A 26,877-nucleotide genomic window follows, 5' to 3' on the forward strand; every position below is an offset into this window, starting at 1 on the left:
TTGGGGGAAAAAGCTGATCTGATGAACAAAATGAGATGGTGTCTACATCATTCCATATGCACAGACCCATTTTCATCTGTTCTCTTTGGGGCCAAGCCTGATGTGCACAAGGTTCCATTTTCTGCTTTGCTTCTTTTCCATTGACGTTGCTGCAGTTTTTCTATTGCATTCTGGCTCCTACTTCATTTTTTGTCTGTTCATCTAAATTTTCTCCTACCTGCCCATGGAAGAAAAACAAAGTAGACTAGGGTTTGAGATGGCCTTGAAGTCAGGAAGACCTGGGTTCAAGTCTTGCCTTTTAAACGTATTGGCTCGGTGAAGGTCGTGCAGGGCACTTACTACTAGTGCTTCAGGCAGCTCTCTAAGCCCAAAAGTTGGCAAGAAAGTGCATTGATAGAGGGAATTTCCTCATTGAGATCTAGTTCCCTCTCTATCCCTATGCCTATCTGTATTCTGCAGATTCACTGTTTCTTATGATGTAATATCTCATTACACTTATATATCAGTTTGTTTAGACATTCCTCAAAGGATGGGCATCCATTTTGTTTCCAATGTTTTGCTACCACAAAAAGTGCTGTTGTAAGTATTTTGATGTATATAGGACCTTTCTATCTTTGACTTCTGTGGTATGCCTCATTGGTTAAAAGAATTTTTAAAAATATGAGCATTTTAGGGGCAGTTAGGTGGTGCAGTGGTTAGAGCACTGGCCTTGGATTCAGGAGGACTTGAGTTCAAATTTGGCTTCAAACACATAACACTAGCTGTGTGACCCTGGGCAAGTCACTTAACCCCATTGCCTAGCCAAAAAAGAAGAAGAAGAAGAAGAAGAAGAAGAAGAAGAAGAAGAAGAAGAAGAAGAAGAAGAAGAAGAAGAAGAAGAAGAAGAAGACAAAAAGAAAGAAACAAAAATATAAGCATTTTAATCACTTTCTTAACATAGTCCCAAATTGCTTTCTAGAATGGTTGGACTCAATTCACAGTTCCACCAATATGGCGTCTTACCTCAACCTCTTTGACTGTTCCCATCTTTTGTTGTCTATGCCAGTTTGCTGGGTTGTGAGATGAAACCTCAACATTTTGATTCGCACTTATTTCTTTTACCAACGTAAAGCAGTCCTTCGTATAATTGCATAAAGCTTATAATTCTCTTGAAAGCTGTTTGTATGCTTTGATGATTTATATACTGGGATATGACTCTTGGCTTTATGTATTTGTGTCTTTCCCACAAATGATTTCCTGGAAATCAGGTCCTTATTAGAGATATTTGATGCAATAGTTTCCTGCCCACAATTGACAACTTCCTTTCCCATCCTAATTACATTGATTTTATTCTTTTATGATCACCCTTTTCCTTATCCATAGCTGGGAAAAGGTATTTCTTTTTTTTCAGTTTTTTTAAAATGTGGCCTTCAATAAATAATTTAGTTGCCCATTTTGAGCTTACTGAGGATTGCACCATAAACTCTTAGAGGGCACCCAGGTAGCCATGTTTGATTAACTGATTCTTATCCATGTGGCTACTAAACAGCTTCTGTTTTGCTTTAATGTTTTATCAAAAATGTAGCATTGAATGGCAATATATATGAAGCCGCTAAATTTCTTTATGATTATTAACATTTAGAACTATTAATTCCGATGCATAAAGTGTCACAGAGGCAGCATGACTTAGTGTAAAGAGTGTTCCTTTGTGTTAGAAAGAAACATGCCTTCTGAGATAGCAAATCTTGTATTTTGAATTGAGATCTGCTAGCCAAGGAGAAAACAATTCTGTCTCTTTAATGAGCATTTTAAAATGAATCCTGATGAATATTAGAGGAAGAACACGATAAATACAGATTATTCTGATGCATTCTTTTTCAGACTCAGTTACATCAGACATCTAGGCAGATGGGTGGCTCAGCAAATCCAGTGAAGCAGATGTCAGGAAAACTTCTTAAAATGAAATGATTGATTCCATTAAAAAAAAAATCAAACCTTTACGGGATCTCTAAGGAATGTTTTTCATTGTTATTGAGTAACTTATTTCTGGTAAATAATAACTAGCAGTAATAGGTTTGCAAAGGGTTTTAAATATGTTAGCTCATTTTATCTTCATAACAACCTTGTGTAGTAGATGCTGTTATTATTTCTGTTTTCCAGATGAGGAAACTGAAGGTCACACAGCCTAGGGTCACACAGCTAGTAACTGCCTGAGGCAGGATTTGAATTCAGACCTTTTTGACTCCAAATCTAAGGCTTTATCCACTGAATTGTCCCTACTGAAATACCTCAGTTGAAGGCCCTCCGCTAGGTGGTGCAATGGATTGGAATTAGGAAAACTCATCTTCATGAGTTCAAATCCAGTCTCAGATACTAGCTGTATGACCCTGGGCAAGTCACTTCACCCTGTCTGCCTCAGTTCCTCATCTGTAAAAATGAGGTGGAAAAGAAAATGGCAAACCACTCTGGTATCTTTGCCAAGAAACCCCAAATGGAGTGACAAAGAGTCAGACACAACTGAAAACAACTGAACAACAAAAATCTCTGACGCTGACTGTGGGACCCTGGACAAATCAGTTACTTCTTGCTGTTCTGCATTGGTGGAGTGAATTTTCTCTTTAGGAGTTCTTTAAACTGGTGAAATCCCCAATCTGAAACAATTACAAGAAAATTATTATGATAAGCATTTTTGATGATAATGGTTATCTTATTATTTTTGAATCTAAAGCTTCCATATGATTGGGAGCCAATTTTTAGACTGCAATTTAGGCTCTGGTGCAAATTAGCATAGAGAAGGGTCAGGTTATTTCTGCAAATTTTGGGGGTGGGGGAACCCTGTGCCATCTAGGGTAGAACTTTGAGAGGAGTAGGTGGTTTTATACTCTAGGTTTTCTATAGAGTTTTTGAAAGCATTAACTATGTTCTATACCAACAGCCCTCCCCAAAACCACCACCACCCCAAAACCCACCTCAGATGTCACTGTGGGGTTAGGGGCAACTAGAAGAAAGTACATAGTTTCTTAAAATAAAACAAAGATGCCAAGGGATTCTCCACAGTGGAACCCTCAATTCCATAATTTGGCCACGGTAGAGGCTCTGTGTTATTTCGTTGTAGGAAGGGTTCTGCTTCTGGAATCAGAGGACCTTGGTCCAACTCTCTTCCCTGACGCTCATCACCCGTGTGTCTTTGGGCTGGCTGCTTCATCTCTGTAGGCTTCAGGGTCCTCATCTGTCCAAGAGGGGGTTAGACTAGATGGCTTCTGACGGCCCTTCTACCTCTGGAGCTGTGTGACTGGGATTCTGGGAGCTCACTAAATTGGAGATCAGTTAATTAAGATGAAAAGAACAGCCTACAAACTGTTGCAACTTGCCCCTGTTAGCACCACGCCTGGCATGTAGTAGGCACTTAGTAAACGCTTACTGAATTGTCTCTTTCAGCCTTTGTTACCTTATTGGATGGGGAGCAAGCCCAAAATGCCATCCAGACGTTTCACCAACATTCGCTTCGTGGAAAGGAGATAACTGTCCAGCTGCAGCCCACGGATGCTTTGCTCTGCATCACCAACCTGCCCCCTTCTTTGACTATAGAAGAATTTGAGGAGCTGGTCCGGACATTTGGCAATATTGAGAGGTGCTTTTTGGTCTACAATGAAATCACTGGCCATTCGAAGGGCTATGGCTTTGTGGAGTACATGAAAAAGGACTCTGCCGCTAAGGCGAGGTCAGAACTGTTGGGTAAACAGTTAGGAGGCTTCACTCTCTTTGCACAGTGGATGGATGTGAATCAGCTGGCCACCAATCTCATTCATTCTAAGTGCCTATGCATCGATAGACTTCCCAGAGACTTCACCGACTCCCAAGAGCTCTTGCAGATTTTCTCTTTTAGTCACAAGCCTGTGTTTGGTCAGGTAGGTACCTTTCGAGATCCCAAGTTTGAAAGCTTTCTCAAGTATGGAGAGAGAGCCATTGATGATAGGTATGCTCAGGTCCAATTGTTGGGAATGACACTTGCAACTTCAGACTTTTTTTTCTGCTCCTTCCTTAGGCTGTGGCTGAAGACCTTTGCCTCTGTGGCATTTGAAAATGGCTCTCTGCTGCTGTTACTCACAAGAGAAAAGTGCCTTTTAAATCATTTAAAATGTGCCCTTAGCAAATCTAGTTGAGCAAGTGAAAATGAAAATGGTCTATTCCATAGAAAAATTAAGCTTTTAATTTTCACTGGAGGTTTGATAAACAGCTAACTCGAGAAACTCTAAAAAATATTTCTTATTTTTGTCAAGTAAGATTTCTGGTAAATAAATAGGAAATGCACGCTAGATATCCTTTCTGCTAGCATTTAAGAACACCCTCACCAAGCCATGCCAGGCTTCAAGTTGATGGCCAAATGATTAGTTCTCTTTTGATGTTTGGTTTAAAAAATATGTTACCCTGTTCATAAAAAATATGTTAGTACTAGGAGGATATGTAATTTCCTCAGTGTGGGCACTTAACCAGAATGCAACCTTTATGCAACTTATTAGATGCCAGCCTTTGACTGTTCTCATGGTTAAATTATTTAACCCCTTGAAGCCAAATTAATGGTGAGCCCCTTTGAACTTAGCTGGTCTGGTCCTGAGACAGCAGATACACACTTCTTCACTAGTCTGTAATCGAAGGCTGATTAGCACAGTAGGCTCTGCCCAAATTTGTACTCCACTGGTGTAGCTTTGAGAAGTAAGGGTTACCTCTGCACTCCAATAAGGCACTGGAATAAGACTTTGGTAGAAGTTTGTAGGATGAAAGCAAGAAATACCAAAACAAATGCAGTTTTGACTTAACATACATTCATCTAACAAACGTTTAATAAATGACAAACATTTAATGAATGTATTTCCTTCCTTCCTTCCTTCCTTCCTTCCTTCCTTCCTTCCTTCCTTCCTTCCTTCCTTCCTTCCTTCCTTCCTTCCTTCCTCCCTCTCTTCCTTCCTCCCCCTCCCCTTACCCACTTCCCTCCCTTCCTTCCTTTTTTCCTTCCTCCTTTCCCTCCCTCCCTCCTCCCTAAACTTCTAACTTCATTAGGATCTGAAAATCCAGATGAGGAAATTCCCTCCACCAGTGTGGGTCATCACCCCTCTGTGGCTTCTAGTCCTAGAGAAGTGCCTAGCACACAAACAGTAGAAGTGATTATAGTCCAGAGCCCAGAAACAAGTATGTGTTCCAAGTGGGACTTGAACCAAGGTCTTCCCTTGGTTCTTCCTCTCTGGCTTGTCTTTGTTTCCTCGGTGCTCTCCACACTGCTTGGCACACAGTAGGTGCTCCATAAATGCTTGTTGATTGGTGGATGCCCAGTACCATGCTATCTGGGCAATGGATATACTAGAGATAACATCAAACCAGGTTGATGGTGTTCTCCTCCTTCCTTCTCTCCATGAAACCAACTGAAACAGACATGCAGAAGCAGAAGGGCATTCGATCATCCTGTCTGAGCCCTTCTTCAGCACGGGTGTCAAGCATTCTTTCTAAGCAGATTAAAATGTCTTTGTAAGATGTTTAACAAAATAAAAATGTAATAAGATGTAGATCATGTTAATGTATTGTCACTTGACAGCCCACAGATTTTATGTACATTTAGTGACCCCCAGTTTATACTTGAGGTTGACATTCCGGCTTTATAGAATCATTTATAGAATCGTCGAAAGTTGATTTACTGTGTGATAGTCTGATAGACCCTTTAAAGAATGAGAGTGGCCAGCCTAAACCTCTTAAGATTGATGGGAAGTACTTGAAATAAAGAGAGAGGAAAAAATCCCTGCACTAGTCATTACATTGAGACTATGATTATGCTTTTAGAAAGATGTAAAATGATATTACAACATAGGGAAATGTGAATGATGATGGTGATGGTGATGGTGCTGATAGCTGGCATTTACAGAATATTTTACAAAGCACTTTCCAAATGTTATCTCATTTGATTCCCACAACAATCCTGTGAGGTAGATGCTGTTGTTATCCCCACTTCACAAATGAGGAAACTGAGGCTGAGAGAGGTTTACTTGCCCAGGACCAACTAGCTGGCAAGTGTCTGAGGCAGGATTCAAATTCAGGTCTTCCTGACTCCAAGCCCAACACTCTACCTGTTGGACTGTCTATGTCTGTCTGTCTGTCTGTCTATGGATATCCTCCCCCTACGGCACAGTGCTAGAGTTGGAAGGATCCTCATTAGCTTTCTAGTAATACCTGAAAAAGAATTCCTTCTATCACCTACAGAGTAATAAATGGTTATCTAGCTTATCTCTGAAATTAAATTATATTCATAAAGTGCTTAGCGCAGTGCCCTGTCACAGAGAGGGCACTTAATATATGCTTATTCCCTTCCTCCTTCTCTTTGCTTGTAGATCTCCAGTGACGGTGGAACCTCCTAATTCCCGTCTTGGAAATAGTCATTAGGGACATTTTTCTTACCCCAAATCTCTGTTTTTCTCTTTGCATCTTCCATCTCTTGATCCTCAGCCTTCCTGATACAAATTGAAACCTCCTACATCTTCTCACCCTGTACCATTCTTGTCCATGTTTTTCTATAAAGACTCTCTTGTGGATCCATACCAATATGCTGGAGGCCTTCTTTGGGTTTCACATCCTGGGGGTGTCCCATTTGTCACTCTTGTAGTCTCTGTCTTCTCCCTTTCTCCAAAGAGTATCTCCACCCCTGGCCACACACAGCCTTTAGAACGATTCACGTGCAACATGTCACCCACAATGACCTGCTCATTTGATCAGCATCATAACCTATGATTAGTTTGTCCTTGAAAAGTGCAAAAATATCTTTTAAACCAGGTGAATTTTGTAAGCAAATATTTCCAAGCAATTCTCAGTTACCTCTTTGCAAATGAAATGCGTATTACCTCAGTTGGCACAGGATGAAGGGAACTATGCAGGCGGGTTTGCTGTAGTTGAATATGACACTGCAGAACATGCTGAGGACGTTCAGCAGGCGGCTGATGGGATGATGATCCAGGGAAGCCAGGTCCAGGTGTCCTTCTGTGCCCCCGGAGCGTCTGGACGAAGTACCTTAGCAGCGCTGATTGCCGCGCAAAGAATGGTAAGGAATATTGACTTTGAAAATACAGAAAATTTCTCAAAAAGGAAAAAAACCTGCTTCTTACAGATCACAGTGGAGCTAATTGAGTGTTTTGTCTCAGTTTCTTCCAACCAAGATAATTGATTGCTGTGTCTAATGTCTTCTCATTCGTCGTTCCGTTTGATTGAACAACAACAATAATAATGGTAATAATTATACAGCACTTTAAGGTTTGCAAAGGGCTTTACGTGTATTATAAACAATGCTGGAGGTAGGTGCTATTATTATCCCCATTTTACAGATGTGGAAACTGAGACTGAGAAAAGTTAAATGACTTGCCCAGGATCACATGGCCAGGAAGTGTCTGAGGAAGGATTCAGACTCAGATCTTCTGACTCCAAGTCCAGCATTATCTACTAGACAAAGTGCCTCCCTAATTTGCCTTCTGTCACAAGCTTTTGAAGAAGTGCTTTTTTGGGGGGGAGGGGAATAAGTAATTAACTAAATGATGATTTCTTAAATCATGTCAGAAATCTGGCCGTGGAAAGAAGATATTGTTTAATAATGTATTTGTGGCTTCACTTCACTTCCTGGCAGAATTCTGGCACACGTGATTAAGGGGATGGTTTATGAGCATTTAGAAAGGAAGGCAGTGATCAGAGAGAGCCAGGGTGCCCTCGTGAAGAGCAGCTCACGCCAGATTAGCCTCACCTTTCCATATTAGGGGAGGGGAAATGCGAATGTCTTCAGCAAGGTATTTGACAGTCTCTCTTGGACTGCTCCTAGTTAAAATGGAGACATACAGGAAGATGTGTTTGGGTCTGGCTGAGGAACAGGCCCAGATGGAGGCTGTTCGTGGGTCAACGTCCATCTGGAACCCAGGTCTGAGTACAGCCAGAGAACTTAGGGTGTTTTATTCAAGACCCTTCTTGTTCGGAAAGGCATTGGTAACGTCCAGAGAAGGGCAGCTGGGGTAAAGCTCCTCTAATTCAGGCAATATTTGGGTCTATTAAAGGAATGAAGTCTGTTTAACCTAGAGAAGAGAAGGCGTGGGGGTGAGAGAGGCCATGACAGTTGTCTCCAGTTACATAAGATGTCCTATGGAAGAGAGATTAGACTTCTGTTGCATGGCCCCATGGGCCAAGGTGGATTTTATAAAGAAGTGAAGTTAGCTTGATGCAAGAAAAAACTTCCTTAAGCTTCAAGCTGTCCCAGAGTGCCTAGAAAGGTGTTCTGGGTTCCCCCTCACTGGAGTCTTCAAGCAGAGTCTGGATGACACTGCACTCATTGAGGATACCCTAGTGGGAATTCTTGTTCAGAGACAGTGCGGACAAAATGACCACCGCGTTTCCTCCCCTCTAACTCTGAGCTACTGAAATTCTGTGACCCCAAGAGCAGTCTCCTTATTGCTAGGGTATTACGATCGGGCCAGAGAGATGTTTCTAACAGCACATTCTGATTTCTTTTATACCTCTGTTATTTTAACATTTGTTAGTTTTATGATAAGAGTCTATCTGTTAAATTGATAATACCACAAAAGTTTCTTTGTTTCTACTTGGTCCATCTTATGGTGGTCTTGAAATGTTGCATAGTAGGAGGTCCCATAGAACTGTAATTCAAAAATGTTGTTATTTTTAAATTGGGATTGAATTTTATAACCAATGAATACCATAAATGAGCCTATTTTTTAAATGTAAATATGGAAGATTTGATTTGTAAATTTAGACATATGGTTATTCCCCAAATAAGGATTAAACAAATGATATCTTTTGCATTTATCTTGGTTCTAATGTTGCTTATTTCTGTGTTCATTTAAGATGCGCAATAATCGAAAGGGTTTACTTCCAGAGCCAAATCCAGTCCAGATTATGAAGAGTTTAAACAACCCTGCCATGTTGCAGATTTTGCTGCAACCACAGTTACATGGACATGCTGGTAAGCCAGGTGGGCATAGCTGTCAAAACATGTGTTTCAAATTCAGAATTTAATGTTAACTTTGGTATTCTGATGAGAAAAACACATTTGTAACCCTATGTTTAAAACAACATTAAACATTAGAAATCTCTAAGATTAGAGAATCACACAGAATCTCAAAATTCTGAGTTGGAAGGGACCTCGGTGACCATCCAGAATCTTCTCTACAGAATATTCAACAAGTTGTCTTTCCACTTTTGCTTGAAGACCACCCTTGAGGAAGAGCCCTCCCCTTCCCCCTCTCATGGCATCTCATGCCATTTTCGGACCATTCTAGTTGTTAAGGAGTCTTTCCACACATAAAGCCTAATTATGCCTTCTATCCATTGATCTTTGGCCCTCTGAGGCCAAGCAGAGGAAGCCTAATCCCTCTTCCACATGCTGTCCTTTGAATACTCTTACGATTCTGCCCTCTTTAACTGTTCTTCTCACCAGGCTAAACATCCCCCAGCTCCTTCTGCTGATTCTCATATGGCATACCAGGGGTGGGGAACCTGAGGCCTCGAGGCCACATGTGGCCTTCTAGGTCCTTAGGTGCAGCCTTTCGACTGAGTCCAAGTTTTACAGAACAAATCCTTTTATTAAGGATTAGCTGTTTGTAGCACTTTTTTGCTACTGTACCATAAATACTGACTCAGATAGGTAGATGATAAATATGCACATAGATACATAGATACACACGTGGATACATAGATTTATTAAATGATACATAGCATTATTAAATGTTTACCATATGCCAGTCATTGTGTTAATCATTAGGGATACAAATACTAGGAAGCAAGATGCTGCCTGCCTTCAAGAAGCTTACATTCTAATGGAGGAAGACAACACTTAAAGGGACCAGGAAAGTGGGGGATGGCAGGAATGGGAAAGGAAGGGTACCTGTCAGAGGCAAAGCAGCAGGAGAAGTCGGGTGAGTCCAGGTGGGAGGTGAAGCCCAAAAATGGTGGTTGAGCTTGACATTCACTAAGAAATCCAGATTTTTTTCAGGTGATGGATTGTCTAGTGAGACCTCCCCAATTATATATTATGAAATTGGGTTTTAGAACTCAAATGTAAGACTTCATGGTTGTCAAATTTTAGCTTATTGAATTAAGTGTAGTGCTCTAACCTGTTGGGATCTCTTTGGGTGCTGACTCCATTGTGCAGGGTGTTGTTAGCTCTCCCTCCCAGTTTTGGGTCATTTGTGTGTTTGTTACACGTGCTATCAATGCCTGTATCCAAGACTGTGATGAACTTACCCAGCACATCAGGCCAAGTCCAGATCCCTGAGGGCACTACACCAGGTACTCTTTCCAAGATGATCCCGGTACTGTTTGTGACTCCTCTTTGGATGCATCTATTCATTCCGTTCTAATCAACCTAATCGTATGATCATTCAGCCCATGTCTTTTCCCCAAAAACATGAGAGACTTTTGTTGAATGCTTTGCTAAAATTTAGATAAACCGTAGCATCCCTTTCACCTACCAGCTTAATAATCCCATTAAAAAAAGAAAATGAGGTTAGTCTAGATTTACCTGTACACAGTGAAGCCATGTTGGCTTTTCATAGTCATTGCTCCCTTTTCCAAGTGACCACTGACTGTCCTTTTAGTAATACAGTCTAGTTTTTGGCCAAGAATTGAAGTCAAGCTCAGTGGCCTCCAGTTGGAAGCCTGCATTCCCTTCCTATTTTTGATAATTAAGGTGTTTGCCCTTTTCTAAATTCTTTGGTATAGGGGTAAGGAACCTGCGGCCTGGAGGCCACATGTGGCCCTCTAGGTCCTCAAGTGTGGCCCTTTGACTAAGTCCAAACTTCACAGAACAAATCCGCTTAATAAAAGGATTTGCTCTGTAAAACTTGGACTCAGTCAAAAGGCGGCACCCAAGGACCTAGAGGGCCACATGTGGCCTCCAGGCCGCAGGTTCCTTACCCCTATACCAAAGAATTTAGAAAAGGCCACGTGCGGCCTCGAGGCCGCCAGTTGCCCACCCCTACCGTGCTCCCTCCTATTCTCCATGCTCCCAGTGGCTCAGCCATCACACTTGCCACTGCTTTCAACCCTTGAGTTTAGTTGGTCTGATACATATGACAAACTTCTGCAGGGCGGCTTGATGCTTTCTTAACTCCTTCTTTTGGGGGGAAGGGAATGGCTGTCGGTGCCTGGCTTACACCTTGTCTTCCCCGGGACCAGGCTGCCATGAAGCTTCCTGGCCATCCCTCAGCTTTGCAGCAAACCCTCTAACACCCCACCTCACTTCCAGCTCTAACTCCCGTATTTGTGTTATCTTCCCCTATTCGAATGGCAGCTCCTTGAGGGCAGGGGCTATTTATTTCACTTTTGTATTTGCTTTGCCCAGTGATTGGTACAGTTCTTGACACTTAGTAAGTGCTTAATATTTTTTTTATTCACACATTCACTGAATTTTATTCCATTCCTTCCAAGGCCATTCTCCTTGGCAGAGGAGATCAGAATTAGACAGCCATTGGTTATTATCATTGTCCTCTCCATAATGAGCAGTGGTCCTGTCCCTTCTTTGAGTTTCCCCTTTTGCTACTTTCTTCAGTAACTTCTTCTCATTCCGACCTTTAACACTCAACATTTTTCTTATAGGGCAATGCCATACTTTCCTATTTATCTTTTTCCCCCTCCCTTGCTTCCACAGTCCTTCTATACGTGTCTTTTTTTTTTCTTCTTAATCTGAGTTGGTTCTCTCTGCTGAACAGTTGGGCGAGATGGTGCCATGATGCTTTGGAGGGGTCCAAACTGGGGTGCACTTCCTAGAGTGTGGAGGTGGAGTCTTTTTTGCATTCAATAAATATCAAACCATAAAGATAATGCGTTTATACAGCTGATAATGATTAACAGAACAGCATTACTCATTTGCTTAGCAAAGGTCATAGCTTGGCTACGCCTTTTCTTTGTGAAGTTACAGGTCTGTTTCCTCTTTCTTCCTTTACTTTCATAAAAAGGCATTCTGTCAAAAAACAATCAAGGCAGCATTGCTTTCTAACAACACTAGTCAGTCCTTTAGTAAACACGTCGTTGTCTTCATAGATGGCTGGTCGTCAGCTAAGGAACTATTTGTTCCAAAAGTATGTTAAGTCAGTTGTCTGGAATGTGGAATGCACTTTCCTCTTTAGTCATTGTTATAGAGAGTGTGGATGTAGGTTCCCAGGCTGACTCTCAAATGCTGTTTAACCCCTTATGCAGCTCAAGTAAAATCTGTGCCACTGATGTTCTCTAAGTGAGCCACCGAGTGCAATAGTGTTCCTAGAGGAAAATGCAGGTATGGGTTCTAGCTCTGGATGCTAGGAACACACCTCCCCCCCACCGCAGAGGGAATAGGAATTCCCTCTCCCTTCATCTACTGCACTAGCTGGCTAGTAGATCAGGAGCTCCCTTTGGCTCCTGGGTGCTTGTGGAATGGTAGCAGGGTTGAGCGCTTTGAAGAACACAGTTTTGCATCACTAAGGGTAAGGAGAAGGAAGGGAGCCATGAATGGTGTGAGAAGCAGGGTTGGAGGCTCTAGGGAGTTGTGGGTAAAGAGATGTTCTTGTGAGTGTGTGTGGGTGGGTGTAGAAAAAAAGGTAATTTTCAGAAGCAAAAGGCACTTGCATCTGGGGAAATCAGGAAAGGCTTCATGTAAGAGGTAGTGTATGAATGAATGAATGGATGGATGGATGAATAGCATTTATTAAATATTATTAAGCAAAAGGAGGCAAGGGTAGGAAAATAGTGAAAGAAAGGGAGAAGGTAGCGGGGAGAACCCCCAGCCATGGCAAGTCTGCCTTCCCCCATTTACCATTCTAAGCCTCTCCACTTTGCTGGGTTCCCTGGAGCCTGCTATGATGGCTTACCTTTGCATATGGCTGAAGCTTAAAATAACAGATATCTTCCACATAGGCTATTCTTTAAAATACAGTGATTTTGTGTAATGGTTTTTCGCTGTCTTTCTGTATTCTTCCTTTCTAAGAATGCTCATTTTAGGATATAGCTAATCCTCGGACAACTGTCCCAAATTCTGACATGCTGACTCTCTGGACTCCCCATTTACACACATGCGCGCACACCCACACCCACCCATACACACACACACACACACACACACACACACACACACACACACGCACACACTCACACACATACTCACACACTCACACACTCAGTCACTCCTTTGCTTTTTACTGCTCTAGAGGGAGTCAAATTATCCCTGACCTCTGGGAGTGAGCACCCAGGGCCCAGCCAGGGTCAGCCCCAGTCCTACCTTTCCAGCCACATCTGGAGGTCCAGTTCACAGTTAAAATTGAGATGGGCAAAACTGAACCCGTCTTCCACCCCCCATCCTGCTTCTCCTTACATCTCCCCATTTCTGTTACTGGCCCCACCACTGTTCCTGAGGCTGGAAAACCAGAAATGATTCCTGCACTCTCTAGATCCGGTCATTAGCCTTGCTAAGTACAGTCCTGTCTGCTTACAGGGGGTCTTCTCTCATCTTCTCTTCGGTCCTTCTATCAGCACCAAGGTTTAGGCATTCCTTACTCTTCTCATGGACTCTGGCAGTAACTTCCTTGATAGATTTCCTGAGTTAATCCATTACACACTGATCTTCCTAAAGCTTAATTTTTCTAAAGCATTGCTTTGGCCAGGGCCTCAGTTTCCCCATCTGTAAAGTGAAGGGATTGGACTAGTTGACTCTGGTCCCTACTAGCTAGCTGGGCTCTGCTCCTCCGGTTATTTGTGTAGTTTCCATGGGTATAGGGGTCGGGTCGGATCTCTGTATCTTTTGCAGCACCTTGTATATATTAAATATATTGTAGAGATACATGAGGAGTCAAAGAACGAATGTGAAAGGACGTGTTAATGTGGAAGCAGTGTGGGGTAGTAAGATGAGCCCTGATTTGGAGTCAGAGGACCTGGGATCAAATCCTAACTCAGTATTTTACCCCCCGTGGGACCCAGAGGCAAAATCTCCAGGCCTGAGTTTCTGCCCCTATAAAAGGAGGGCAGTGCTCAGGGGCTTCAAGCATGGAGTCTTTACTGTGTCGGGCTACACGTGGCCTGGCAATGGCTCCTTGCCAAGGAAGTTCAGTTCTCCCTGTCCTTTCTCCCAAATGCTTCGCTCGGCTTAAGAGTCACTGCATAGTGGTTCAGCATCTTTTCGCGGCTTCCCTTTGGCTCCTAAATCAGAGTCACCCCTTGCCCCGTCTGCCAGAGGTGTGCCTCCTGACCAGTCCAGTTTTGTCTTGTCACTTCTCTCCACATTCGCTCTGCTCCAGTCAAGCTGGATGACCTGCCTTCCCTCCTCTGTGCCAGGCCAGGCCCTGTACCTGGGATGCTCACTTCCCCTCTGGAGTCACTCTGTAAAGGTCAGCTTCAGCACTTCTTCCTCCAGAAAAGCTTTGCCAAGACCCCAGCTCCACACCTCAACCTTCTGTCTTTGCCCCTTATCGCTAATACCCTTATGGATCATTTTGTATTGTACCTATTTTTGTATGTGTTAGATCCCTCTCTTAAATCGTAAGCTCTGTATCTCTAGGGCCATTTAACTTTGGAATTTCCTTAGTGTTTTCAAATGGTGATCAGCACACAGTAGGTCCTTCATGTTTGTTGGATTGCACTGAATCAAGTTTAGGGTTTCAGGAGTTTAGGATGCAGGATCCTAGCATCTCAGAATTGAAAGGAACCTCAAAGGTCATACGATCATACATTTAGAGCCAGAAGGGTATTAGAAGTCATTACGTCCAACCCTGTTATTTTATAGATGAGAAAACTTGAGGCCCAGGGAGATTGGGACTTGCCTAAGGCCACCCAGCTAGTAAGTGTGTCTGAGGTAGGATTTGAACCCAGGTCTTCCTGACTCCAGATGCAGTTTTTAATGCATTATACATCTTCTCCAGCCTATACTTGAACAGCAATCTTGTCTCAAAATCCCCAACAGGGCTAGCCTCTCAATCCAGCCACCAGTACTGGAGGCCCCGTTGGCTCCTGACCAGCGCCTGCTAAAGTGTTTCCTTATTTCAGACTGAAATCTGCCTCTTGCAGCCCTGGTTCTGCCTCTGGGGCAGAGCAGAAAGCGACTCGTCCCTTTTCCTCATGGCAGGATTCCTGGTGGCTGGAGTTAATTCCAATGCTACCCCTACTCTACCACGTTTTTTTTCTCTTCAGACTGAACATCCTCACTTCTGTTAGCTGGAGGGTGCCAGACCTTTGTGCCTCTGCATTTTCTCTGCACATCATCCACATTTTAAATGCTTCAACTTTTTGTTGTTGTTTCAAATGTTTCTGACTCTTCACGATTCCTTTTGGGGTTTTCTTGGCAGAGATACTGGAGCGGTTTGCCATTTCCTTTTCCGGCTCATTTTACAGATGAGGAAACTGAGGCAGACAGGGTTAAGTGACTTGCCCAGGATCACCCAGTTAGTAAGTGTCTGAGGCTGGATTTGAACTCAGGTCTTCCTGACTGCAGGCCAGGCGCTCCACCCACTGCACCACTGGCTGCTCTGTACTTCAGCTGGCCTGTGGTTTTAATGGCGAGCAAATCAAATCCTGCTCATGTTCCATTGATTGCTCTGTCCACGTCCTGCCATGTACTTGCTTCGTGACTTTGGGGGAGGCCCCTTTATGGGGGGACCTCTATGGACCCCACCTTTTTCTGTAAGTTGGGAGAGGTGGACTAGATGGTCACTGGCTCTTTCCAGCTCTAACAATCTAAACCGAGTAAGGAAGCTGAAAAAAGAAGATAAATATGTTCCACCTCTGACACTAGCAGGGTGACCTTGGGCAAGTCATTTAACTTCTTTGGGCCTCAGTTTCCTTATTTGTAAAATGAAGGGGGTGGCCTCACCTCTAAAGCCCCTTCCACTTCTGAATTATGAGGACACACCATTCTTTGCCTTGTGAGAGTTTCCGCTGTTTCATGACATTGACATTTCCCTTTTTCTCCCAGCGGTTCTCGGAGCCCCTGCCAGTTTGCCTCATCTGGTGAACCCATCCATCACCCCTGCATTTTTGCAGTTGAATAAAATACACCAGGTATGGTACAGACCTGTGACCTCCTTGGTCCAGGGAACCCTGGGGGTTTCATCTCCTCTCCCCTATCCTATTTGACAAGTCTGGGTAACTTGGGATTACAGAGATTTGCCTGGGGCACTGATGGGTTAAGTGTCACCCAGCCAGCGTTTGGCTGAGGCAGGACCTGATGCCAGGTCTTCCTGACTCCAGCTCTCCTTCACACTGTTGCCCACCACACCAGGTGTGTCACAACTAAATAGTGTCAGATTTTCTGATTTGAGGAAGCTTTTGTCATTAACTGCTAAAGTTCTCAAGAACTTTCAACTACATAAAGATGAAAACTAAAATTATTTTTTAAGGTATATGACTTGGAGAAAAAAGATAGCTTGGCTGTGACATACTTCTTGCTTGCTATGAAGTATGAAACAGTCTGTTGGTAACAAAGCTTGTTGCTTGTGCAGGCCAGCCAGCTCCACATGTTGCCTGTTTCCAGCAAGGCTTTAACTCCAAATGTGTTATTGGTCAAGGGTGTCACAAGGCACGGTAATGTGAAAGTGTTCTTAGAATTGGGGTGGTTGAGGGGGCAAAAATTATCCTTGCTTGGGGCAGCTAGGTGGCGCAGTGGATAGAGCACCGGCCCTGAAGTCAGGAGGACCTGAGTTCAAATGTGGCCTCAGACCAAACACTTGACATGTACTAGCTGTGTGACCCTGGGCAAGTCACTTAACCCCAATCGCCTAAAAACAACCCCCCCAAAAAATTATCCTTGCTTGCAAAGCAGTAAACACATCTCTTACCGTTGTTCCTGAGAAGTACAGACTTCAGACTCCAGCTTAGGCCACATGGCATGCTGGGGACCTTTGTTCCTGAGCGGCCTCAGGAAGGTTTCCCAGCCGGCCATATCAGCCTGCTGGGATCGTTTGTGTGCCTCCTCTGAGCCGTTCTGACGAAGATCAGAACTTCAGTCCTTGGTTAATCTGAAGTTAAACTGTAATTTCATTTAGGAGACTGGTGAAAAGGTTGATTGATATCAGAGTGTCCACTCTACTGGACAAAATGACTTGGGACTTTGTATATCTGGCCATCAAAAGTTTGCCTTTTGGGTAACCCTCCACCACTACAATCGTAGTGATAGGGCCTAGGCTAGTGATTTCTTTGATATGGGGAACTCCCAAGTGAGGAAATTCCCTCTTCTAATGCAAGTTGGCACTCCTCTGCAGTTTGTAGTTTTAGAAAGTTGCCTAGAGCCCTCCGAAGTTAAGTGACTTGCTTAGGGTCACCTATTCATCTAGTAAGTCTGAGACTGGATTTGAACTCAGTTCTTCCTGACTCAAGGCCCAGCACTCTGTTCACTGTGGTGCCCTGTTTGTTTTTGTACATTATTTTGCCTTCATAAAAATTTTTAAACTTTATTAAAATTTTTAAAAAATCATGTCTACACAATCAATAGGTATTTATGAAGCACCTACTGTGTGCCAGGCATTGTGCTAAGCACACCTTGAAATATGCTAGGTGTAGTCAGGGCTCCATGTGGGCCATGGTTGGTATGATCAGCTTCACCCTTTCTGATATTGGGAGGGAGGGAAGAAAGAAAGAGAGAGAGAGAGAGAGAGAGAGAGAGAGAGAGAGAGAGAGAGAGAGAGAGAGAGAGAGAGAGAGAGAGAGAGAGAGAGAGAGAGAGAGAAAGAGAAAGGAAGGAGAGAGAGAGAGAAAGAGAGAGAGAGAGAGAAAGAGAGAGAGAGAAAGAAAGAAAACGAGAGAAAGAGAGAGCGAGAAAGAAAGAAAGAAAGAAAGAAAGAAAGAAAGAAAGAAAGAAAGAAAGAAAGAAAGAAAGAAAGAAAGAGAGAAAGGGAAGGAGGAAAAAACCAAGAGCTGGTTCTCATGCTAATAAGTAAGCACTAACTCGAACTCATTTTCTGAGTTGTAAGGTTATTAATGCCTTTAAGAATATGGCAAACATTTTAACAACTGGAAAGCTTTGGTGAAAATGCTACCCGAGTACTGGAGATGAGTTTTCATGAGTTCACTTTAATTAGCTCCTAACATCTATCCCACTAAATACTTGTTTGTATTGAATACAGACAAATTGTCTTTAATAAAGATTGCATCTAATACAAATACAGTTACTGTTTTATTACAAATAGTGTTGGCTTTTAATACTGTTCACAAGATAATGTGGCTTATGATTGTCTGGACTTGGTTGTAACACAGAGTCAGTCATATGGGATCGTAGATCCAGACAGATCTGTAGGGACCCCAGGACGGCCCTTTCATTAGACATTGGGATGTATCCAGGAGTCCCACGGGTAGTGAGTGTTCCTCAAGTATTCTATCTCCTACATGGGAAAAATTTGGTATAGTGTGAGCGCCCTCTCCCCCAGAGTCATTGTGTTCACTTATCTCACCTCTGTACCCATTTGTCCCTTAGAACTGAAAGTCTGGGGCATTAGGAACAGGACTGGCTTTTGTGTGTGCCTTGTCAAGCTCTTCTCTTTCCTTTCCTAATGCATCTCGTATTTTGAAATGGTAATAAATAAAATGATAATAGTATAAATAGCATAGCATAGTATATAACATAACATAATATAGCATAATATATGATAATATAGTATAATAATAAATAATAGTATAAATAGTATAATATATAATACTATAGTATATAATGTAGTATAATAATAAATAAAATAATAGTTAGGGGTACAAGAGTTTGGACATTTTGAGGAAAGTGCACTTTTATGTAAACAAGCCACTGATCTGAATTGAAAAGGAATGGCATTAGACTGCATTGGGGTGCGTAGAACTTGGTTATTTGATGTTTTGGTGAACATCTTATGTTATGAGGGGGTTTTTGGTTAAGCTGACTTTTTCCCCATGATTTTTTTAGCAGAATTCAGTTATGAGCAATACCTCTCGTTTATTGCTTCAGAATCTCTCTTACTTACAACTGGCCCAGCAACAGCTGATGAAGATAGAGAATATTCATGCAAACAGTGTAAGTGTAATACTTCATCAAACAGGTCTGTTGAATGGACTTTGCTCTTTCTCCTCCTCGATAGGGTTTCTAGTCACAGCTCTAGCAGGCCCTATCCCACTGTTCTCTTTCTGTCCTGGGCTGGTTTGCCTCCCTTAGGCAGCCTGGTCCCCCCTTCCACCCCACTCTCACCCCTCCTCCTCAGGGCTCAACGTAATGGTACCATACTCAGAACTCCCAAACTCAAGTGATTCACCAGCTGTAGCAAGAATTCCAGCCATATGACACCCGCAGCCCAGTGGAGTATTGTTTTTACCAGATTTGGAATTGCTGTGAGGAGAAGAGGTATTTAAATGCTTTTTCTTTTCTATAGAAACCTGGATTACTGGGTGAACCCCCAGCTATGGTTCTTCAGACGCACTAGGAGCCGGGGCAGCGCCGTCCCTGAAGTCAGAGTTGGGGCACCGAGGAGAAGAACATAAAAGTAAATGAGGTCTCTTTCCATGCCTTCACGTAGTTCTGTTTTTCCTGAGAAGTCAGGTGTGAGATTTGAAGCTCATAATTTGACTGTCCACTTCTTTCCGTTAAGTGAGCTGGATAGTGCAGTGGTGAGAGCACCGGGGAATCAGGAAACTTGAGGTCACATCCTGTTTTAGACACTTCCTAGCTGTGTGATCATGGGCAGGTCACTTAACCTCTGTCTGCCTCAATTTCCTCCTCTGTAAAATGGGGAATAATAATACCACCTACTTCATAGGGTTGTTGTGGGGTTCAGATGTGATGTTTTGTAAACTTTAAAAAGCTATATAAAACCATCTATTATCTGATTTTGAGGGAACACCAAACCCTAAAATTCTTTACTTTAAAAGAATGTAATGAGTTCTGTATTGGGACAGGGGATCGATGGCTGAGGTGTTGGTGGTTTTTGAGGGTAATGTTTCCATGACAGGCAGTGTGATGATGCCTCCAGGTCACGTCCTGGCCGTGTGATAAGCCACTGAATCACTTAGACAACCCTTCCGAATAGTTGCAAATCTGCATTGATCAGAGAGTCTTGGCACTGGGAGCTGCCTGACATCTGTAAGATCACAGGTTCACCATTGAAACCTTTCCGGTTTATTCCACCAGCCAATTTGGAGACCACAGGGTCATCCCCATGACATAGTGAACCATCAGAGGAAGAGGAGGAATGACCACGTACCTGCTGGATGACAGCCCCTGGATGCCCCACAGGCATCTCAAACTGGCTATGTCCAAAGCTGGGCTTCATTCTCTTCCCCCCAAATTTTCCACTCTTCTGAATCTCCATCTTTCTGCCAAGAACACCATCTTTCTTCCTGTCATGGGGTCCATAATCTGGAAGGCAAATCTCACCTAGCTTTCTTTGTTCCTTTGTTCTCCCTGAACTCACTCCTTCCGGTACAGAATGTTCCATCCCCTGCCTGCGGCCTCCGCATGGACTGTCCCACCATACCCAGAGGGCAGTTTCCACTCTTCTCTGCCTCTTGGAATCCCTGGCTTTGTCTCTCCTTCAGTGCTGCTTCCTGTAAGAATCCTTATGATCCTCTCAATTGTTACTGCCCTTCCCCCCCAACCAAAAAAAAAACCTTTCTTCCCTCAAATGGGTCTGCAGTGTGATTGTTTTTTGGAAGTTCCCTCTAATAACATCAACAATGGCAATTAATAAGAATAACAGTAATAATAGCCAGCAAGTATATAGCACACTAAGATCTGCAAAGTGCTTTGCAGATTTCTCATCTGATCCTCATTGTAGCCCTGGGAGGTAGGTGCCACTATTATCCCCATATTACAGTTGAGGAAATCAAGGCAGAAAGAGATTAAGTGACTTCCCCAGAATCATACAGCTAGTAAGTGCCTGGGCTTGGATTTGAACACAGGTCTTCTGGATCCTGTGCCTGCTGTATGACTCATCCGTATCTTCCCAACAGTTCCCCACAGGGGGACCTCCCAGCATGCTGCATCCTTCCTTATCTTCTGCTGAAATTGCAGAGATAGCCGCAGAGCAGCTGGCTCTTTGCCCAGCAGTCCTGAAGCTCACCCTGTGTACACTTTCTCTCTTTAATTTTATTTACTAAAGTGTGTACATGGTTTTCCCCCTAATAGAATGTAAGCACTGTGAGGGCCAAGGTTGGTTCATTCTTGTGCTTTTTCCTTAGCACTTAACACAATGCTGGGGATCTAGTAGGCATTTAATAAATGATTAAAGGGGCAGCTAGGTGGGTCTGTGGATAGAGATCCAGCCTTGAAGTAGAGGACCTGAGTTCAAATCTATCCTCAGACACTTGACACTTAATAGCTGTGTGACCCTGGGCAAGGCACTTAACCCTGACTACCTCACCAAAAAGCAAAAGAAACCAAACAAATAAATAAATGGTTAGAGAAGGATAGAAAATGGGTAGAAGGAAGAAAGAAAAGAAAGAAGGAAAAGAGAGAAGGAGGAAGAAAGGACAGAAAAAAGGAGGAAAGAAAGAGGAGGTAGAAAAGGGGAGAGGGAGAAAAAAATGAAGGATAGAAAAAAGAAAGGAAGAGAGGGAGGGAGGAAAAGAGGAAGAAAGGAAGGAAATAAAAAAGGAATGAAGTGAAGAAGGTAGGAAAGGAAAGAGGGAGGAAGAGAAAGGAAGGAGGGAGGGAGGAAGGGAAGGAAAGAAATAGACTATTCTATTATATACATGTGTATACACACACACACACACACATGCACATACACACACACAAGATGAATTTGAAGGGCTTCTGTCATAACTTAGCACCCCAAATCCTCCATTTTGCTAAGTATTTTTAGTCAAAGGTTTTCTGTTTCTCGTTGATCTTATCTCCTAACCCAACTGTTCTTTTGACCTTGGCTGCAGCAGGAGCAGGGATCTTACCATTCTTTCCAAATCAGCACATGGTTGGCCAAGGTGGGCCAGGGCCAAGCACTCCTCAGGACAAACCGTCAGCCACACTGGGATCGCCAGAAGGAACCATCTCAGGGCCGCAGAGTTATCTTCCGGGCTTTACTAATCCTGCTGCTGGAGGTCTGGGGACAGCTCAGCCCAGGCAACACAATCAGCCCAAAAGCACCGAAGAAAGTTCAGGGGTAAGGAGACACGGCATATGAGGAGGCAGAGAAATAAGCTTTTCTCTTAATTTTATGTTACATGACCTTGGCAACAGCATATCACCTTTTTTCTTAGTTTAACCTAGAATGATTTATTAAAAATCTTCATATTACAATTATTTTGAATTTCAAAAGAAAGTAATAATACATTTAAATTATCCAAAGGAGAAGCACCAAATACATAATTAGACTAAATGGTATCTAAAGGAATATTAGTAATAACAGTGCATTTGCAAAGCACGTTACCTATATTGCCATATTTGTGAAGAAGGTGCTATTATTATTCCCATTGTACAGATAAGGAAACTGGGGCTATCAGTTGCTCTACGAACCCACTTACTATCCCTTTACCTTTTCTGACCTAAATGATCTTTCCCATAAGTGTTGTCTTTCCCTATTAGAATGTTAGCTTCATGAGGGGAGGGATTATCTTGCATTTTGTATTTGTAACACCTAGCTTATCAGGATGTCTGGCATACCCAGCAGGGACTTAATAAATGCTTTTTTCTTTTCTTTTTATTAAGTGCCATATGTAGGGCAACAGGCCTACTAAGAGTCTGAAGGAGATTCAGTCTCTGATCTTCCTGATTCCAGGCTTTGTCCTCTGTCCTCTACTCTGTCTCATCGGTTTAGAACGTACTTATTTATTAAGATGTTAGAAAAAAATCCCTACTTTGAAAGAAAAATTCAATTACAGAAAACAGAAATCACTTAGATGTGTGTGTGTATACATGTACATGTAAGTGTGTATATGAACAGGAATCACTATATTTGTACATATGTGTGTATATGTAATATAGGAATTGCTTTTAAAAGTATACAGGTATGTATACATATATAGAAATCACTTTTAAAATATACACATACATATATACTTATGTATATATTTTATATAAGTATATATGTATATCTAAGATAAATAGGAATCCCTTTTAAAAGTATGTATTGTATAGTATAATACATAACACTTTTACTGTATAATATGTACATATATATATATATATATATATATATATATATATACACTTTTGAAAGTGATTCCTATTTGCAATAATTGAATTTTCCTTTCAAAGTGGGGATTTTCCCCCCTTAACATCTTAATAAATAGGTGTGTTCTGAACCTACAAGATGGGTAGGGGATAGAAGGCAGAGTTTGAAATCAGGAAGAGCAGAAATTGGGAAGGAAGATTCCTTCATGTATGATTATACATCATATCTATTCTGTCTCTTTCATAGGCCCTTGTTTAGCTGAATTCCAGGTTTTGTGCCTATTAAAAATAGTTTCAAATGAATATAATAAAAAAAAGGGTTTTTTTAAACTTGTGACATGCAGTACAATTTATATATGCATTTTTAACTTTTGTAAACATTTATTTTTCTTAATACTTTAAGGATCTCTGTGGAAATTCTGTTAACAGCTTGGCAAGTTTTCCCGGCAATGCTGCCACTGTTATAGCCAATTTATCTGAAGTTGGCATTTTGTAAAATAGAAATGTTGCCGTTCCATCAGGCTGGCCCAGGGCAGGTCTGGTTGATGTGAGTGGAGAGTCCTCCATGTCGGAGGTGTGGCCAGTGATCCCTTCTGGCTTCCCCCACCCTCGGTGTCCCCAGCTGCCACCGTCATCTTCCCAGCCTGGGCCACCATTTGGCAGCGTGGTCTTGTGGGTTTCCTTAAGTTATCCACGGGTTTGGGATAAAACCTTCGATCCAAGTGATGGCAGCTGTTTTCTCCAAGTGCCTGGCTCAGGCCTTTGCAGACACCGATAAATACTTCTTGAATTGTATTAAATTGACTTGACTGAGCCGTCCTCGTGTTCCTTGTTGGATGCTCTGACCTGTGGCTTTGTGCTTAGAAAAGGAAAGCGTGATCCCCAGCACTGAACATATGGCAAACTACCCTGGATGGATTTTAGCAAAGCGAGTGACTAATTTCATAATGAGGTAGTTAGGTGACTCAAAGGATAAGATGCTAGACTTAGGGTCAAGAAGATCTGAATCCAGGTTCTGCCTTAATTACTCGATCACTGTGTGGTTAGCTGAAGTTTCCTCATCTGCAAAATGGGGATAATAATAGTATTATAGGGTTGTTGTGAGGATCAAATGAGATAATACTTGTGAAGGTCTTTGTAAACCTTGAAGTGCTAAGTAACTGCTAGTTATTGTTATGTCCTCCTGGATAAGATCAAGAAATACGGACTGAGTGAGAGTAGAATTAAAGGCCTTTTTTACCAACTTGTCCTATCACAAGCAGAGATGGTTCACTGATGATTTTTGTTAACCTTGGAGGAACTCTCTAATGGGATGTTTCCGGGCTCTGTCCTTGGCTCTCTCTCGTCCAGAATTTTATCAGGGATTTTGATGACTCATAGGTGGCACACTTATCAAAATGCCCACTATATCACAAAGCTGGGAGGGATAGCTATTTCATTGCATGACAGAACAGAAAGCATGAAAGATCTCAGCAAGAGAAAGCGTTGGGACATTTCCAACTAGGTGAAATTTGACAGCGAGAATTATAAAGCACTCCCAGGTAGAAGGGAAAATATGCTGGATTTGGAGTCAGAAGATCTGAGTTCCAATCCCAGCTCTTCACTTTTCTAGCCAGAATCACTTGGACAAGTTGCTTCATCTTTCTGGGCCTCAGTTTCCCCATCTGTAAAAAAAGGGAGTTAGGCTGGATTAGATGACCTCTGAGATTTCTCTGAATCTAAAATCCTGTGATCTTATGAACTTTACCAGGTAAAGACTAAAACTCAGAAGGTTTTCATGGGAAAAAAAGACTTAGGGACTTGAATTGGCTACAGGCTCTCAATCTAATGCACCAGGGCCCGAGGGGAGGTAATCTTATTCAACAAGATTTATTAGGCCTCTATAATGCTGGAAGAGATATAAAGTTAGAGAATACCTTCTGCCCTCACGAAGCCTCTAATCTGTAGGGGGATAAGACACCCACACAAGAAGGACTCTAGAGGTATGAGGTGTCGGTCTGGGAAGGGCCTTTACAGAGCCAAAATGTGGCCTCTTGGCTTGTGTCCTGGAGATAGTCAAGAGTGAGAGTGGATGAAAAACTTAAGTCGAGCAGTTCTCCATTGACGCCATCCATTATGACCACCCCTTCACTTCAAACAGCGGTCCTTCCTATTCCTTGTTTAATCCTTCTCTCTTCACCAGGGCTTAGAAAAGCAACAAAAGCAACCCCACAAAGTGTTTGCACTGTCCTTGTGATTCCTTGCCAGCCTCAGCTCAGTGCAGATTTTAGTGCTGCTCATGCGATCACAGAACCATGCCAGGCTTTTACCATCGTGATCCTTCAAACTGCCCTTGTTTCCGTCTTCTGTATGTGCCATCTAAAAAGACAGGTTGTTCATTGAATTCCCTGTGGATCCACAGGGCTTTAGACAAAGCCCCTGTCTTCTACCACTGGAATTGTTTCTCTTTGTGTCTTTGGAATGTTATTTGTGAGAGTTTCCCATCACCCATGGGCTGGAAAATCATTCCAGGATGGAGAAAGTGGTCTCTGCACGTAGCGATGGGCAGAGTCAGTTTGGTGTGAGAGGATCTGGGCGGGCTGAAAGAACGGGAGTGGATGGCTGGATGAATTGAATTTCAAAACTCAGGCTCTTCCACGCTGGTTCAATTCTGTGACATAGCAAAGTCTAGGGCGTAAAATTGAGGTGCATGACTGAAGTGGGCTGAAGATGGTTGAATTTGAGGAGACCGAGGAATTGGTCACTTAGTTTAATCGAGGGATCCTAAGCATGAGTATTGAAGTTCCAATAGATGATAGGGAGAACAGCTCAGGAAGACCATGAGCATGGTTCATTGAAAAGCTGGGAAAGTGACCTCAAAGTCAGTAGATGAAGGTAAATAAGTACGATAGGAGCTGGGTTGGGCTGCCATGTTCTTTTTGTAAGGGCTTAATGAGCAGAGACCCAGCAGAGGTCACATACCTCAATGTTTAAGATACAATGGACATTCTGGTGTTTGGAGTACACTTAGACACCATCTCACCCAAACTACTCTTCTGCCCAATGGTAAAAGTGTGGGGAGAAAAGAGGATATGGGGAACATGAGACCTGCATTAACTTATTATTATTATTTTTGGTCCCAACTTGGTATCTCCTCAGTGTGAGAACTCTCCACTGAGACACCTCAACAATTCATCTTTAACTTAGAGTCTCAGAGAGTTGCCTGGCGCACTGAGAGATGAAATAACTCATTGAGGGTCACATGCTTCATACTTGTCAGATGGAAGACTTGAACTCAGGTCTTCCTGAGTTCCATACCAATCCTCTCTCCTCTGTGCTATCCAGTCTTTCTTAGATGGTATGAATAAAAAGTTAGTGTCCAAATCAAGGGAGGTGTTAGTCTCACCATATTCTGTCCTGGGTAGTTCAGAATAGGGCTGTTTCCAGGCACCACATTTTGAGAGGGACATGGTCAAGTGAGGATGAACAAGGTCATAAGGGGGTCTTGAAACTATGTTATATGAAGGATAGCTCAGGAAACCAAGAATATTTAGCCTGCAAAGAGAATTCTTGGAATGAAGGAAATGATAGTGGCATTCAGATATGTAAAAGAATAGCATGAGAGACAGGGCCAGTAACTCCAAAGGGCAAAACTAGGGCCAGCAGATGGACATTACAGGGAAGCAGATTCAACTTAGTATATAAAAGAACTTTGTAACAAACAATGTGGACTCAGAATGGAACAATTTGCCTTGGGTGGGTGGTGAGCTGCCTGACACTAGAAGTGTTCAAGCAGAGGCTGGGTCACCAGC

At 42.6% G+C, this 26,877-nt stretch overlaps 1 protein-coding gene across 1 annotated transcript in view; it reads left to right on the forward strand.

Moving 5' to 3' along the window:
• Nucleotides 1-26,877, forward strand: part of RAVER2 (ribonucleoprotein, PTB binding 2) — a 98,959-nt gene that overhangs the window by 53,316 nt on the left and 18,766 nt on the right. The window contains 8 exon segments of the mRNA XM_078156689.1: nt 3,418-3,887; nt 6,866-7,057; nt 8,854-8,971; nt 15,941-16,026; nt 18,890-18,997; nt 19,350-19,392; nt 19,395-19,460; nt 21,847-22,076. Coding sequence (XP_078012815.1) covers nt 3,418-3,887; nt 6,866-7,057; nt 8,854-8,971; nt 15,941-16,026; nt 18,890-18,997; nt 19,350-19,392; nt 19,395-19,460; nt 21,847-22,076 — 1,313 coding nt within the window.

This window comes from Phascolarctos cinereus, unplaced genomic scaffold, assembly GCF_003287225.1.
Source record: "Phascolarctos cinereus isolate Bilbo 61053 unplaced genomic scaffold, phaCin_HiC Scaffold_5;HRSCAF=322, whole genome shotgun sequence".
Classification (NCBI taxonomy): Eukaryota; Metazoa; Chordata; class Mammalia; order Diprotodontia; family Phascolarctidae; genus Phascolarctos; species Phascolarctos cinereus.